Raw genomic sequence first — 17395 nt, forward strand, 5'->3', positions numbered from 1 at the left:
ATAAATTGTGTATTTTAATAATCATTTAAATCTAGAAAATATTGTTATGGTCTAAAAATTAATTGTTATATAATAATAACAGTTAATAATTTTATAATAATCTTTACTAATTTAGACGGGTTTGAATGACACTAATCATTAAATTAATAGTAAATTCAATTAGATAATTGCACTTTAAATAATTGAGAATTTACTATTAATAATAATTTAAAAAACAGTTTTATAAGTTTTACTATATTTCAAGAATTTTTTTATATAGATTTAATAAAATAATTTTCTAAATGTTAAAACTTTGAATTGTGGTGTGAATATCGATGAGAAAATTAGTAAAAATGAGAAAAATTATAAATCTTCTAAATTTTTATACAACAAACATTGTAATTTAAATAATAAAATTAATAATAATTGTTTAATCTATCGATATTTGTCAAACATTACTAAATCAATTTTAGTTACTTAAATCTATTTATAGTATTTTAGAAAAAATATTAAATTATATAAATTAAAATAATTATCGTTTCATACTATTAATTCGTGTAATTTCCATATTATTAGAAAAATATATTATTTAATTATCAATTTAATATTAAAATACTACTCAATTTGTATTTAATTATAATATAATATTAATAAATATAATTAAATGTAAAGTATTATTCTAACTAATAAATGTATGAAATGAATATAAAATAATGAATAAATTTAATAATACATATATTATATAAATAATATTAATGTTATATTGAATGTCAAACCAATGATGTTTTATAAGAAATGTTGAAATAATGTTTAATTGGATTCAATAAGCATGTGATCATCTGTTAGCGGTGGCCGTCGTTTTTCTTGACCACAATCGAGTTCACCTGATTGAGGGACAGACAGTGAGGCCGAACTGGCCGACCGAACCACTCCACTGCTCTTTTGGTCGCTTTCTTTACCATATGTTTCATCTTCTGTCAACTCTTCGTCATCGAAGTCAATATCATCAGCGATGTCCTCACAAACAATGGTTGGTTGTCTTCGAGGTATATTAGCCTCACCTGAGTGTCGATCATTTATATGCATTTTTGTCAAACGTGATGACAATTCCATGGGTTCTTGAGATGAAGTAGTCGTAGCAGAAGGTGTCTTGAAGTGATTGTTTGGTGTCATCGTTGAAGTTGCCATTGTTTGGTCGCTATTATTAATATATTGATTGATTTTTTTGGCGCTCTTATCAATAGTCATTCACAATATTTCTTGTTAAAAATATTTCATCAAATTATCTTTACGTGTAATGCGCTTATTATTATATTATATGCTAAAACAAGAAAAAATATTGTATAATAATAAATATTAGAAATAAAACTAATGTGATTTAAATATTTATATATCACTTAATATCAATTTAGTATACTTTTGATATATTAATATATATTTAACGTAACATATAATTACTGATTTGTATCAAATGGAAAAACGTAATGAATATTAGACTATTGAGAGTAGAATTGAATTATTAATAAAAGCAATAGTTTTTTGTCTTATTATTATATCTTATAAATATATAGTTTATATTTAAATGGACGTAATGTAGCTCTAAGTTGAAGAGTTTGCGCTAAACTATTGACATTATAAGACATTTATATATGAATATAAATTATTAGATATTTTTCATATCTTAATATTGACTTTAATGTCTTATTGTTATGTCTTATATATGTTATATTTTCAATATATATTAGTCTATGATAATTAAAACACTACGAAAACATACAGAAAAATAATTATTTGCTATTATCCTTGTAATCAACTTTTAGGACATCAATGTCATAACATATCAAATGGCATACATTAAGAAAATACTTGAACTCCTTTTTTAGATTAAAACATTTTTATAATATTTATTTTAATTAATTTTCATAATTATCAACACATAATTATTATGACACTTCATTATAATTGAAAAATAAATGCTAAATCTATAAAACAGATATAAAATGAAAATAATATTATAAATAAATATTCAATTAAATTCTCAAATACAGTGAGTTTACAAATATTATAATTGACTGCATTGTCATTAATAACAATATAAAACATTGTAAAAAAGTTACAATATTTATAATTTTAAACTTAATATCTCTTTTCTCATATTACACATAATATCTTTTTATCATTAGAATAATAAATTGTAAAATAATCAATCTATTTATGTTGATATTATATTAAACAATATAATTTATATAGTATATAAATAGATATAACATTAGTATATGTAGATATAACATAATTAGAAAATTACAATTTTATTTTAAATTTCAAAAATATTAAATTTATATAAAATGTTAACTTACTTATTGAATTCGTGAGGTATCGTTAATCGGTGTGAAACCAACACAACAATGTTTGCTATTTATAAAACAATTATTACTTATATAAACTTAATAATTATAATATACAATATATATATTTAAACTTGGATAAAACAGATGTCAATATATAATTTATATAATAGAAAACATATACATTAAAGTTAGAGAATTTATTATTTATGTTAATAAATATATAAATTATAATTACATTCATATATTTTTTGGTCAATTTTTTATTTATCGTTATTTAAGTTATTAGTGGTTATATGATATTTATAGAACAAGTTTAGATATTAATGAATAGTACATTAAAATATTAATAATATATTTATAAAACGATTTTCTCGTAATACTTAGTGAATAGCTGTGTGTGTGAACTAAAACAGACTGACTGTCCGCACAGTTAGGTTTCTCCAACTCTTTTTGCTCCAACTCTTCTCAACTCTTTTGTATTGTGAAAGAAATGAACAAAAAATGAATCGAAAAATTGGTAAAACTATTACTGGGATTGACGTCAAACAAGAGTCGGTCTCTCAATTGAAAGTCAGTCAGCGATCAGTTTAATCAATCAAACAATTTTCTTCTCTCTCTCTCTCTCTCTCTCTCTCTCTCTCTCTCTCTCTCTCCCTCTCCTCATACAATATCATTGAGTGAGTAAGTCATAGAAATTTTCACTATATATTGAGGACACGCGCACTATAGGGGAAGTATTAGAGGGGTATTCAACCAGTTTTACGTAAAAGACTATATCTATTGCTATAAATTGAAAGGAAGGGCTTATGAGTGAACGTGTGTGTGATATATACAGTATATGTTTGTATGATATTATTGACTGCTATTCCTTGCAATACATGATCTCTAATATTCTGTAAAACAATGATAGAGTGGCACTAATTCTGTACTCATTTGACTCATATATTGCATGACTATTGACACATAAGTGTAGGAAATTAAAAATAATATTAATACTACTATTATTTAATCTCAAAATTAATTGCAACAAATATGTCACTTAATATATATATATATATAACTGTTTACATTGAATATAATGAGTAATCATTAAAAAATATATAAATAACAAAAAATATCGCACAAAATTAATATAAAAAATAATTTTCTCTTAAATTGCCAGAAATAAAATATCGCAATGAAAAGCATGGCTAATGAAAAATGTTTAAAAATAAGTGATACGATTTTTATGTATAATCACCTGATGTTCCGTATGTATAGTGTTTTATCCCAAACTCCCGGGTTCTCTCATTTTTACTACATTTACATTATTTTAGCCATATTATTTTATACAGTAATAAATGGGTTTAAGAATTTGCGTAAATTGTGACGAAAATCGGGGACTAAATGTAGGGGAGGGTTAGGGATGATAATAGCACTCATAAACATATAGACCATATAATTGCACCATTAAATTGAACTAGCTAATACTGCTATTTATAATTTTTATATCATTATTGTCGTAGTTATAATATATAAGGTATATATAAAATACAAATCAAAATTTATAAATTATAATTAATATAAAGTACTAATATTATGCGATTAATAACAATAGTAAATAAAATTTATAATATATATAGTTTACCTATAAATGTATAATAAGACCAAATATAAATGCATTAATATAAATTTCATATTATATAGAGTATGTCACCAAAAATAAATTAATATCAATAGTACAGTACAGGTGTATAAATTTTGATTAGACAGTGTACTAGTTTTTATGATTCAAAATTGGTAAATGTAATCATTTTTTTTATAAATAATATTTATTGCAATATAATTCAAAAAATATCAACTGTTATAATATACAGTGATTTCTACATTGACTAACAGTAAATTTATAATATATATTATATAATGATAAGATTAGAAAGTAATCTTAAAATAGCATTATTTTTATAGCATTAATTACAGCTGTCGTTTACAGTAATTTTTCCACAATTTTTGGATAATCTTTTTAACTATTAATGTTTTTGTATATTGAAATCAATTTTAAATGAAACGTATGACAATAATTAAAAATAAAATTGTTAGACATTGACTAATCTTCAAATAAAATAACTAAATTGTTATAAATCTCTTATCTTATACACCACAAGAAACTAAAAACAATATAAAAGCAATTAGTTTTATGTGTTTTATCAAAATATGTTTTAATTTGTTTTTTTGGCTGTAAATTGACGTCAAAGGAAAGAGAGCTAAAGTCATAATAAATTGAAAATAAACTCAATTTCAGAGTTGGGTTTTAATCAAAACAACTATTTTTTAAATCATTATTTTAAATTACATTTATACAATTAATTTGGGAAACTGTGAGATAATTAAATGCAAAACAAATAGAAAGTCTATAAACTTTTTTTTATGATTTTCATTTTAATTATGTATAAATATCATTAATATCATTAAAAATCATTAATATTTTACTATATTTTATACATATATTGTTTTATATACATTAGTTTTAACTAAAATACTAAATGCATTTTAAAATTAAAGTGTAATAAAAACTATTCTGTTTTTAAATTTAATTTTAAGTTAAAATTGATGATAAATTTATGGAATTAATTATACAGTATAATACAAGTATACACTACGCTATATTGTGGGCAATAAATACAGTATATTATGGATAAAATATGATAACATATATAATTAAAAATGATTATTCTTAATGATTATTAAATAAAATAATTATTTCGTAACCTTAAACTATTGTATTTTAAATAACTTGTTTAGTATTTATATAAATTATTAATGATAATATGTATACTATGTATATAATAATTATTTTAATTGTATTACATACACAAATAAATATATAAGTTGTAAATTACGTTAATTATAATTAACTATTTCAATGAAATATTTTTGCGGTAATTATCAAAAATCATTTGAAAATATTAATAGTTTTAACTTTTGTATAAATATTTATTATAATATAGTAAAACTTGATTTGATTTACAATATTAGAAAATACTAACAATTGATTGACTAATTAGCAAACAAAATGATTTGACAAATGAAGTCCAAATCAGACAAATCTTGAGCTGATGGCAATGATTTTGGCCAATTCGGGTCCTTTACTACGGAGATAGTTCGGCACCGGAACCGCTACTCTAGTGCCCAATGGATTGCCATTATCTTCAATGAGTACCACATTATTTGTGTCAAATTTGGGAACCATTGGTCTTTGATAAGCGCGAAGACCGACGAGATATCCTCTTTTCATTTGACCCTTTATTGTGACCAAAACTTTATCACCCAATTGTCCGACTGGTTGGTTAGTTCCGGTCTTTTTCTTTGTATAGACATGAATGCACTTAACTTTGCTGCCATCAGTCATAGCCTCCCGACCCAACTGACTGTTGTCTACCACCCGAAGTCGCGTTTGTTTTGTAATCCATTGAAGTACTGGTGATGTGCTGGACATCAAGTCATCGGTAAATATTAGTCATCATATGTGTAGCCAATACTCACTGAAAAGCATGTCTTTGTGTCAATGATTGTCCAATCAATACATTTATCGGTTGTCTTAATATATGTTTAATCATTATATCACTGTTTGTGTGATTACTATAGGAATATAAATCAATTCAATTTGAAAACAATTGTTGCAATCAATACATGCCGTCATATACTCACACCAGAGGACTCTCTTATCAAACAAATGTAATCAAAGATTAATATGATTTATATTACAGTATTATAAATCAAATGTTAATCAATATTATATTAATTTATTTTTATTATAATAATAATAATAATTAATAATTAATAATTAATAATTAATAATTAATAATTAATAATTAATAATTAATAATTAATAATTAATAATTAATAATTAATAATTAATAATTAATAATTAATAATTAATAATTAATAATTAATAATTAATAATTAATAATTAATAATAATAATTAATAATTAATAATTAATAATTAATAATTAATAATTAATAATTAATAATTAATAATTAATAATTAATAATTAATAATTAATAATTAATAATTAATAATTAATAATTAATAATTTAATTTAAATAAAAAATAATATTTTAATACAACTTAATTAGCAATTAATTTTTAAAAATTATTACCCCGCTTATAATAATTACAGGCCTCGGTAGCCGAAAGGCTAAGTTTCTGCTTTCGAGTACTGCAACCCGGGATCGGGATTAAGCATAATTGAGATTTTTTAAGGCCAGGAAACAGATAATATATGTAGTACTCTGAACTGTCCTATCGTTAATCGGTATGTATTCCTCAAACCGATTGCACTTTCAATGGTTATGAGTGCTGTACACAGTATAACCAATATATCGCTAAAGAATCATAGATAGGGTTCTCAAAACACCGTCAATGACAACAAATCATATATTGGTTATCATATTAATTGTATATCAAATTAGTCTATAAAACTAAATATTCTTTTGTTTGTATTTGTCAACACAGTATTTAATGCGGGAAAAGGGATTAAAAATAATATAATATACAATATAACGTAAAAATAATATAATATACAATATAACGTATGCATTATAAACCAATATTCACGATTCAAGACAGTTGAGAATATTAAGCCCTAGCATTGCCAGACAAAAATTTGTTTTAAAATATAATTTTGCTACAAATTGTCTGTTTATTTGTGGTCAATGAATCTAATGAGTGGTTTAATGTGGGCTCTCAGGTGGACTAAACGGTCTTAAAAAAGGTTAATATATACATCAATCTTATAACTACTTATCTAAAACAATAAATTAAATACTAATTATAAATATTATGATATATCTACAGTATATATGAGATAAATCCTATCACCACATATGTTATGATTTGTTTAATAATTAGTAAACATATTATAAATTAATTTTGAATTAATAAATAATTTATGAAACAAATGATTGACGTAAATAGTGGTATTTTTTGTTATTAATTAATTATAATATAAAATGTATCGCAATTAATAAAATATAATACTGTATATGCTATTAATAGCTTGCAATTACTGGAGACAATCAAACAACACATTTATAATTAGTTTTATAACAATCATAAAAAATATAACAAAAACATTTAATGATATCAATTTATGACAAACTTAATAAATTATAAAAAAAAATTTTGTAAACTAATTGTTTATCAATTTATTTTTAACAATTCATCATTTAATATAATTATATTTTAAATAATATTTAAATATTTTTAACAATAATAAAAATTACATAACATTATATATATTAAAATTGACTTAGTTTAAAATTAATCAATCGATATTTGTTAAATATTAAATATATTATTAAAATTATAGTTATTTTATATAATATATATTATTGACTATATGATATCTTTTTAAAAAGACCTGTCTGCAAATAATGTTCAAATAATTAATTTTATGAAATAATTTAATGACATGTAAAATACGGTAAACTAATGTAAATAAATTCAAATGATATATAAACTCATTAAATGGTAATTTTATAGTTATTAAAAATTTGTTTTTTTAATGTAATGTTTGAATTCATTTATAAAAACATTTGATTTCCTGAGTTTGATTCTCTTTAAATTCAATATAAAAGTTATATTATATAAAATGTTTTAAACTTATATATTATAAAAAAAGTGTTGCATAATTTATGTTATAATGATAAATTTCTATTTAACTATAGTTAAATATAATAGGAAGAGAAACATAGCATTAAGCGTTATAGAAATATAGTATTTAATATTATATATTACTGTATATAAAAACAGGAATTGCATTTAATATTGGGTCACATTTGTATAATTTGAAAAAACTTTTACCTATTTATGTAAAACAAATTCTAGTGTAAAACTAGTTTTAAGGCAGATAATGATTATAATTATAAAGATTTTAAATATTAATTATTGTCAGTTTATCTATTATTTGCAAATTTGTGTGTAAAGGAAGTTTGAAACTACGATTTAAGATAAATTATCATTATCAGATTTAAAAATTAAACTTTATAATGAAAATTAATTAAATATTTAAGTTCACTTAATACTAAAAAATGTAAAAATTTAAATCTAAAAACAAAAAAAAACTAACTAATATAAAATCAATCGTATAATTTAGATTATTATAATAAAATATAATACCCTGATAAATATATAGTTTAGTTCAAATTTATACATAAAAGATTACGGCACCAATAGTTATGGTAATAAATTTATAATTTAAATAAAGAGTAAATATATATATATATATATATTATAAAACTAAATATACTAAATCCATTGGCTAATTATTAATCTCTTTTTGTTAATTAAAAAAATAATTATAAAATTATTTATTGTTCGTCTAAATTTTGTTAAATTAATAAAACTTATATATATATTAATATATATATAATAGGATACATATATTATTAAGTCAAACAAATTACTCTACAAATGTTACTATAAATCATTTATACTAATTAATAAAAGATTTTTGTTCTCATATTTCTGTTTAAAGTTTTTTTTTCAATTACCGGTAATTAAATACAATAATACATTATACTGCTGTGTTAGACAACTTTTTTATAGCTAATAAAGTGTTTTTCATTGGACAGGACTACCCCATACCAGCACCAAATGAGTTTAACCTTTTGATCCCGAATTAAAGCCCGAGAGTGTGCAGTAAACACAATGTGCAAATAAGAGCCATAACCGGCCAAACAATGCCAAAGTGCATGCAATTGTGTGAATGGCACCAAAAATGATGGTAATATTTGTCTAAATAGACCTAATTTATCACAAAATATGTTATCGATATTCCAAAGAGCGAAACCTAATTACCAGAAATAGATTTTTAAATTAATTCATTTTTCAATAAATGTAAAAAAAAATTTCGATATAACTGGAAATGAAATAAAAATTGTTTCAAATAAATTATAATTACAAACTAATATTATGACAAATGTTTACACCTACCGGTGTAATAAAAAATAGCGGCCCATATAAAAATCCTTTTGTCACACGGCTTGTACTTAACCAAACAAATATCCCAATAAAGCATAAGTGTTACCATAAAACCATACGACACTTGAAACAAAATCGGTGTTTTGAAACACAGATACAGAAGCGTTGATATTATGCCATAACTTATTAGACCAACTTTAGTGGCCAACAATTGCTTCCACGAACAGTCAATCGGATAGAGTAGTGTTAGCATACAGTAAACAAGCATTAGACTACCCCATAGCATAGGTAGCTCATCAAACAGTTGCATCTCATACTTTAGTGTCATATGAAACATCCAGGAGCCACAGCCTACCAAACATAAAAACCTGTAATTCAATCAAATTTATCATTCATTTTTTAATTATTAGTTTTAAGCAAATATGCAAATGTATTGATACTGACAATGAAAGTAAAAGTATTTCGTTTTTTAATATAAGGAAACAAGTATTTTGTCAGATCTTAGGTCAAGAAAACCTGCTTTTGGTGTCAAGTATTGCTAAAAATCAAATGTTGACATCAATATCACATTAATATCATATATCATAAATTGATAATACTTTTCAAAGTATTTACAAATTAACGTTTTTCATAACTTAAGTATAAAAATAGATTAATATTAAGCTTATAGTTTACATTGTAGTTTTAAATTAAATTATTAAATATATGATACAGGAAGTGATAATATTTCAATTTAATACTATTGTATAACTACTGTATTAATAATAGTGATGTATTTAGTATGCAATATATGATAGTGTATATGCTATTATCATGATATGTAAAATGATAATTGTCTGCAAAAAAAAGTATACAGTAGTATATCTAAAGTAGTCTATGTTTGTGATTGAAATGTAAATTGATTGGTATATTAAGTGAAGTCAAGTAATATCATATACGATAATACTGTAGTTATGTTGTAATACTGTATATCAATAGTAAAATTAGAGTAAATTTAAGTTATGATCAAATAATATGATACCCGAAGCATAGCATATAACGTCTCTCCAAGTCATTGATGAAAGCGTGATAAATGGCAATAATTGGCGGCCAAATCATCACCACATTTGACACTGTGTTCCAAAACTCGGCCACATATCGGGTCGTCTCGTAGTTGGTCTCACACCAGTCCAAAGTGGAAGTCACGACACCCCACATACCATACACCCCGGGCTCAGACAGACCAATGCTGGGCGCCATTCAAACACTCACTAATATAATAGTCTTATTGTCTTCTGTCAAGTGATTCAGTTGTCAATATTAGAGATGACTTAATGGTCACAATGTTATCACTCAAGAGATTGTATTACCAAATAGTCGTCACAATTGACTGACTTTTCACACATGCATTGCATTCACTATTAAACACAACATTTCATTGCTATAGACCTCCCCTTCGCTTCCCTTTTCACTTAAAACTTGTTTTCAGTTTTCAATGAAATTTACCTCAAAAACAGATGATTTCAATGTATTGTTATTTTCTTTTAAATAAATTTTGTTTGCAAACAAATAATATAATTTAATTTAATAGTTAATATCATTTATCATATATTGTCAATAATATACATATATTGCTATACATTAACCATAAGTAATAATAGTACGGCAATTGTATCGCTTATGGTTCCGGTTTTATCAATTACCGTAGATTACGGTTTCGGTTCAGTTTGCAGTTCTAATAAGTATAATATTTAGTCGTATTATTTAAATTTCATTGATGAGTTTATTTGTAAAATTGTGCATGATTAATACATTTACTTTAAACAATAACAATAATATTGTGATTTGTATTGGATTTAAGGATATTTATCAATATTAATAATTATTTACATTTTATAAAATGAAGTTTTATGGCAATTACCGTAAATATTCAGTAACTTATGTATAATATTAATTTATCGTATATTAGATGACATATTATGTATATATTGAGCACATAATTAACATTTAAATATATAATTTATGGAAGTATTTATTCCTTTATAGAGATTGGAATTAAATTAATAATAAATACCTAATAAATACTTAAGTCATAACAAAATAACTGCAAAATAGACAAAATTATATTTAAAAATAAATAAAGTACCAATGTAAATTAGTAGTTATGAAATATTACTGGAAATAAATAGTAATGTTAATGTACTAATGATTTCATATAACAGTGAGATGTTTTAAAGTCTAACTCCGGGAACGGGTGGAAGCGGTCGCTTCGGATTATCTCTAAGAGCATGTCTGGCAGTTCTAAACGTCGTCAGTGTTGGTGATTGAGTCGGAAGATCGCTATAAATGCCGTGCCTTTCAAAACGTGCCGATTGAAGATCGTCAGGAAGACGACCGCTACGAGCATTTATTTGTGAGTGAAAAGGTCGCGGCTTTTTCTGTGGCCGACCACCAGTCAAGTAATTAAGTTGTTGTTGTGGTGTTGGGTTAGACAGATTGTAATGAGACCGAAGCAATGGTGTGGCGCTACCCAATTGTCCTAAAGTGGCCGCTCTATGTGCCCGACGGAGAGATCGCGATTGATATATATGTTGATTGGGATTGTTTGATGGCAAGTAAGCTGCGTTATCATATGAGGCATCAGGTAATAGAGCCGATGATGATCCCAGTGCTGCCATACGTACGGCATCCGCAACTTCGCTATAAGTGTTGCATACAGCATAAGGACTGATAGAAGATCCGCCTAATATTATTGGTGTCGGAGTAGACAAGGCATGAGTGACACCCGCCGGATCTAATTCAGCGTAGACTGGGCTTGAAGTACAACTGGCGGCATCACTATATGGATCCATATCAGTGCTTACATCAGTTCCTAATCTGTCGTCGCCAACATTTGGTCCTCTTTTCCAATACTTACTAGAAATGCTTGTTTTCTTAGTCGGCTCATCAATGATGACACTTTGCGGTGACTTTTCATTAACCACGGGTGAGATGCATGAATCAGTCGGCGAACAGGGAGGTGGCGCCGACTTATGTCCGCCTAAAAAACTCTCGGGGAGTATAGGACACGAGTCGCTCACAGGAAATATCTTCCAACTATTGGTTTAAAATACAATTAATAAAAATTGTCTTAAATTTAATTTTGTTTAAATGACAAATCAATAATTACTTCTTGAATTTGACGAGAATTATGAGTAAAAATATAAGAAAAGCGAGCGAACAGACAGTTGTGACCACAATAATGGTTAGCCAGGAATCAGACGTAACTTCAGAAGAGTTGGCTATAGTTGGGAAGTGTCCGTTGTGTACAAAATAATCCAATATTTCGCAAATACCACAATCTTCTTGTTCGGCGACTTCTTCATCATTAGTCTTATTGAATTCATTTTTAATAGCTTTCATTATATGCAATGGTATCGGTGGTGGTCGTGGAAAGTCATCGGGAGGTGTATCCAAACAAATCAATTCATCGCATGTAAAGCTATCTCCTTCGTAATCAACATCAAGAAGACTGCCGTCGCTCACCACAAGTGATCCAAATATTAATATGAAAAACAAAAACATTAGTTTATCCATCATTTTGACCATCAATTTGGTTGACAATCAATCTGTAAATGACATTCAAATGATTGTATTATTTGTTGCATTCAATGACAATACATAAACATTTGTGTCATAATGTGTCCAATAATTGTATTAAATATTATGTAATGTAAACAACAAATGCATTCAATTGAGTCATCACTCAATCAATTGAATCCATTGTTGTTATTATTGTCACTCAATGTTAGTGTTAATTCACAATCAGTTCAATGCCTGTAAACTGTACTCTCATTTGGCACTCACTTACAAAATGCTGACATCTATTGCTATTTACTATTATATTCAATATTTTTTAAATAAATTTTATAAATAATTACATAATAATAATATAAACTAATATTTAATATAATTTCATTATTTATTAAGTATAAACATTTCATTTCTTTTATTATATCCATTATATTTAATTTAAAGACTAGTTATTTATAACAAAAATAATAATAATAATAATTTCAAAATATAATTAATAATTATATGTATATATATTATAAAATATAATCATTTAGTAATTAAATAACAATTATTAGAAGTAATTACTGAAAATATAAAATGAAAATCCAAATAAAATGATTGCATTTTGTATTTAAAATTATAGAGTAATATAGTATTTGTTTGCAAAACACAAACATATTGTTTGTTTAATCTTTTAGAGCCAAATGTAATGCTTTCGTTAATATTTATATAATAATAATAATAATTAATTAATCAATTAATTAATTAATTAATTAATAAAAATATGTTAAAATGATTGCTAACAACAACTAATAAAAAGTTTGTTCACTTTAATGGCTTGTAATGTAACACTAAGTCTCCACCACTTTTCCAAATGAAATGTCTAACAGTCCTTAGATCGAGATTAGGGTCGAGAACCATCTCTTGACACGAGAGCTCAACTTTTTCTTCAGCAATGGATAATCTTTCGTCATCTCTATCGGCGCCCGAATTATCACTATTTTTGGTTCCATTATTGTGGCCATTAGTGGGACCGGTGCTGCCGGTGGCTGAAGTGGACTGTGCAGCTGTTGATCCCGATTCTGAATTAGTGCCCAACATTTTTTCGTAGACATGTTCAATAACTTTGCGAACCTGAAGCATATCACTGGCTGATAACCGTTCCTTACGTAATGGTTTGATACCGGATGAGATGTGGGGTAATAAATAAAATGGTATTTTGTTAAATTTAGGCATATTTTTGTCCACTACGACATCCTTAACCCACGGCGGAACCGTGTCCTGCAATAACAAGTCCTCAGTCTCTCGTCGGGCGTCGCACACCAATAATCTGAGTAAAGTTCGGTTTCCACTCTCACTAAATATAACCGGTGTATGCGATGGCACTGAAAAGTATTGATTCACTGGTCTCTCAAGTCTTTCGTTGACATTATTTTGTTTTGGCTCTTTAGATGGTATACCCTGTGGCTGACCATTCATAGAATAACCGTTGGCTTCTATTTCTTCTTCATTATTATAAATTGGTGGCCAGTATTCCAATAATGCTTGTAATAGAAGTCCTCCCAAATTGATTTTAGGATCCGGTCCGTCATTTTCACTGTAAAATCCAAACTCTTTGGCCGAAACCCACGCAGCAAAACAATCGGGTTCTTCTAAATGAATAGAAAGCATACCCATCTTGAGATCAACAGTAAACCAATTGGGAACGTAAACCATTTTAAAACGTTTCTTGACTTCAGTATCAAAGTCAACATCAGTTCCGAGATCTTCGACTTTAGTTGCAGTCAGTACGTCATATATGGCAACCTTATTATCGGTGTCTTTAGTCATTATATATCTTTTATCGTTAAGAACCGTATAGTTCCTAATCGAAGGATTTCCTTTGATTTTCCATTCTTCACAATCATTAATGGGTGGTCCGTCGGTATCGTATTCCTCCCAATTGCTAAAACTTCCTTTATATTTGTTATGAAGTAATGACCAATTTTTAATAGATGAATCAGTGGTGGCCACCCATATTGAGTTGTTATCTGGCGGTGTTAATAGCAATTTGAGTATCGGTGCCGACTCTACACATATCACAGCTCTGTTATCAAGATTTCGGAGGTCTGTCATAATCACTCGTTTGTCGCGACCACCGGAATAAACAGTAGTAAATGACTCATTTGTTTGTAAAGTCCAGACGCCCTCATCGTGTACTCTAAATGTGGCGACACATCGTTGTTGTCCTAATGACCACTGTCTGATCGTGCCATCAGAACTCGCTGATAAACACTGAGTTCCGTCACGGCTTACCACCACAGCTCTCACGTTATCCGAATGGCCCTTAAGTTTCATTAATTTTTGACAAGTTCTGGGATCCCAAACCCGTAATACTTTCTCAGTAGAACCCGAAACAATGACAGTACCGGCGCTATTCATCGCCAATGAGTAAATACTGTCCTTATTGCCAGTTAGTGATGATGTGGTCACTGTATTATTAGATGCGGTCAATGCTGTCAATGTGTTAACATCCCAGAGAAATATAGCTCTGTCGAGACCAGCACTGGCCACTTGTTCCTTGTCCTTAGCATAAGCTAAACATTTAACATAGTCTTTATGTGTCCTCAATGTCGACATACAGAAGCCTTTGTTGGCGTTCCACACCTTAACAGTTGTGTCACTGGACGCCGATATCAGATTTTTGCCGCCGCAGCACAAGATTATATCATTGCACCAATCGGTGTGGTGTTCCATGGATTGGATATATGGGTTGGCCTGAGTTCGGGTATTCCATATCCTAATAATTGAGTCCCGACCGGCTGAATATAACCGACCCGAATGGCTGTCCAATTGTAGCGAATTGACACCCGATCGGTGATACTTTTCCACGTCTTCGCGTATCACATAAGAAACGGCCACCTTTTTACGTGTTTGGTGACCCGATATGGTCCGCGTATGCATTACCGACATGTTTGCACTGACCAATCCGTCACAATTGATATTTACCGTTTGGGTCTTTCAGTGAAGACCTCAAATATATGCCCATTCGTTGGTCAGACACCCATCGAGTTTACCATTGATCCGATGTTTTCAGATATCAAACAATTGCTTGTTTTAGTCGTAGAGTTTGTCGACAACTAATTGACTGATTAGTGGATAATGTAATCAATCAGTTGTTGTGACTTTCAAGACATTTATGACATTAATTGTATCAACAGTTGTATAGTTATTATCGCCATTGGATTCAAACAATTGCTAATCAAATACTATTGATATAAATATCATATAATAAACACAAATAATAAACATTTCATTTCATTTGTAAAATTCATCGTAAATTCAATATAAACACAACAATAGGCTTCACATCAATAATGTTATCAAATATTAAAAACAAATTATATTATTATTTTTAAGACATTAGATGTCACTATACTATACAATACATGTAATGTAAATTAAAATAATGTAATTAAATTTAATTATTAAATTTATATGTTATTACAGATAAGTATTTTTATAGTGTATAAATATAATTTAATATAAAAATTTATATATTATTTATTATATCTAAAGTAATGTTAGATAAAATTATTGAAAATTATAAGTAATTGTAGTTAAGGATATAAAAAGGTTATACTTGTATTTAAGTTTCAAATATCATATTAAAATTATTATACAATATTGTAATAATTAATTGTCTACTATAAAATCAATAATTACAAAAAATTAGTATTTTTATAGAAATTACTTTTGTTATTCAAATTAACAAAATTAATTAATAAATTATACATTAAAAAACAATAAATAACATTTTATGACTAATATTAATAACTTGTGAATAATAAATGATCTATATTTTGATTATTATGGTAAATATTATATGAACAACTAAAAAGATTTTAAATATTAATTATATTTATAATTTTTTAAGTATGTTTTGTAGCAAATATTTTAATTAGTATTTTGTTGTTGTTGTTGTTGTTGTTGTTGTTATAAATGAATAATTAAATCAATTTTTACTAATGCTTTGTAATACATTATATCATTTGTACAAAGATAAACATATTGTATATCATTTTAGGTCATTAACCAAACATTACTCTTAAGATACCCAGAATATGGAATTATATCTATTAATAATTATTTATAATATTTATTAAAATAGTTTATTTTCTATTACATATGATTCTTAAATATTTTTTGACCACAATTTAAATGTTAACAATGATGTTTAGTTTGGTATATATTTTATTTTATTTTTTGTTGTTGAGAATATTGAATTTATTAGAAAACTTTCCAAACTTTAATTGTAAAAATAATATTTTCATACAATATTAATAAAATCTTAGTAAATAACAGTTTATAAAAATAACTATTAATATAATGTATTTGAAATCTTATTAATAAAAATAGTATATTATATGATAATAAGGTTAAATTAGTTAATCTATTACTAAAATATACTGTTTTGGAAACTTTACTGTTAAAATTTAGTAATAACATTTAAGTTAGTATTACACAATCAGATTATAATAACAATTATAAACTTAATAGTTTAACTGTAAACTAGACTATCTATTAATT

The 17395-nt window shown here is 26.2% G+C and overlaps 5 protein-coding genes across 5 annotated transcripts; all 5 read right to left on the reverse strand.

The window, feature by feature from the left end:
- Positions 1 to 712: 712 nt before the first annotated feature.
- On the reverse strand, positions 713 to 3045 carry LOC128952237 (uncharacterized). The gene is made up of 3 exons (XM_054297595.1): positions 2708 to 3045; positions 2337 to 2391; positions 713 to 1300 (listed from the first exon to the last, which is right to left on the reverse strand). Exon 3 carries the CDS (start codon positions 1225 to 1227, stop codon positions 790 to 792), a length of 438 nt encoding a protein of 145 aa, XP_054153570.1. The 5' UTR covers positions 1228 to 1300; positions 2337 to 2391; positions 2708 to 3045; the 3' UTR covers positions 713 to 789.
- Positions 3046 to 5344: 2299 nt separating this feature from the next.
- LOC128952147 (39S ribosomal protein L14, mitochondrial-like) lies at positions 5345 to 6053 on the reverse strand. The gene is made up of 3 exons (XM_054297488.1): positions 6015 to 6053; positions 5850 to 5945; positions 5345 to 5794 (listed from the first exon to the last, which is right to left on the reverse strand). Exons 2-3 carry the CDS (start codon positions 5921 to 5923, stop codon positions 5404 to 5406), a joined length of 465 nt encoding a protein of 154 aa, XP_054153463.1. The 5' UTR covers positions 5924 to 5945; positions 6015 to 6053; the 3' UTR covers positions 5345 to 5403.
- A 2695-nt stretch (positions 6054 to 8748) lies between these two features.
- On the reverse strand, positions 8749 to 10744 carry LOC128952094 (alkaline ceramidase 3-like). The gene is made up of 3 exons (XM_054297429.1): positions 10314 to 10744; positions 9305 to 9660; positions 8749 to 9161 (listed from the first exon to the last, which is right to left on the reverse strand). Exons 1-3 carry the CDS (start codon positions 10529 to 10531, stop codon positions 8899 to 8901), a joined length of 837 nt encoding a protein of 278 aa, XP_054153404.1. The 5' UTR covers positions 10532 to 10744; the 3' UTR covers positions 8749 to 8898.
- A 526-nt stretch (positions 10745 to 11270) lies between these two features.
- Positions 11271 to 13065, reverse strand: LOC128952064 (uncharacterized). The gene is made up of 2 exons (XM_054297397.1): positions 12441 to 13065; positions 11271 to 12367 (listed from the first exon to the last, which is right to left on the reverse strand). The coding sequence occupies exons 1-2, from the start codon at positions 12857 to 12859 to the stop codon at positions 11503 to 11505; spliced, it is 1284 nt and encodes a 427-aa protein (XP_054153372.1). The 5' UTR covers positions 12860 to 13065; the 3' UTR covers positions 11271 to 11502.
- Positions 13066 to 13582: 517 nt separating this feature from the next.
- LOC128952632 (WD repeat-containing protein 48-like) lies at positions 13583 to 16109 on the reverse strand. Its single transcript, XM_054298051.1, has one exon. The coding sequence runs from the start codon at positions 15776 to 15778 to the stop codon at positions 13652 to 13654; it is 2127 nt and encodes a 708-aa protein (XP_054154026.1). The 5' UTR covers positions 15779 to 16109; the 3' UTR covers positions 13583 to 13651.
- Between the last annotated feature and the right edge of the window lie 1286 nt (positions 16110 to 17395).

Source organism: Oppia nitens, unplaced genomic scaffold, assembly GCF_028296485.1.
Source record: "Oppia nitens isolate AA-2021 unplaced genomic scaffold, nextdenovo-longstitch-racon4-pilon3 scaffold1_pilon_pilon_pilon, whole genome shotgun sequence".
Taxonomy (NCBI): Eukaryota; Metazoa; Arthropoda; class Arachnida; order Sarcoptiformes; family Oppiidae; genus Oppia; species Oppia nitens.

Coding starts and splice junctions, on each gene's coding strand:
- LOC128952237 (XM_054297595.1), bottom strand. CDS start 1,227: ATGACTATTGATAAGAGCGCCAAAAAAATCAATCAATATATTAATAAT.
- LOC128952147 (XM_054297488.1), bottom strand. CDS start 5,923: ATGATTAAACATATATTAAGACAACCGATAAATGTATTGATTGGACAA. Junction 5,795..5,849: donor ACACAAAGACATGCTTTTCA/GTGAGTATTGGC, acceptor CTTGATGTCCAG/CACATCACCAGTACTTCAAT.
- LOC128952094 (XM_054297429.1), bottom strand. CDS start 10,531: ATGGCGCCCAGCATTGGTCTGTCTGAGCCCGGGGTGTATGGTATGTGG. Junction 9,661..10,313: donor CGTTATATGCTATGCTTCGG/GTATCATATTAT, acceptor ATTGAATTACAG/GTTTTTATGTTTGGTAGGCT. Junction 9,162..9,304: donor CGCTATTTTTTATTACACCG/GTAGGTGTAAAC, acceptor TCTGGTAATTAG/GTTTCGCTCTTTGGAATATC.
- LOC128952064 (XM_054297397.1), bottom strand. CDS start 12,859: ATGGTCAAAATGATGGATAAACTAATGTTTTTGTTTTTCATATTAATA. Junction 12,368..12,440: donor ATTCTCGTCAAATTCAAGAA/GTAATTATTGAT, acceptor TTAAACCAATAG/TTGGAAGATATTTCCTGTGA.
- LOC128952632 (XM_054298051.1), bottom strand. CDS start 15,778: ATGTCGGTAATGCATACGCGGACCATATCGGGTCACCAAACACGTAAA.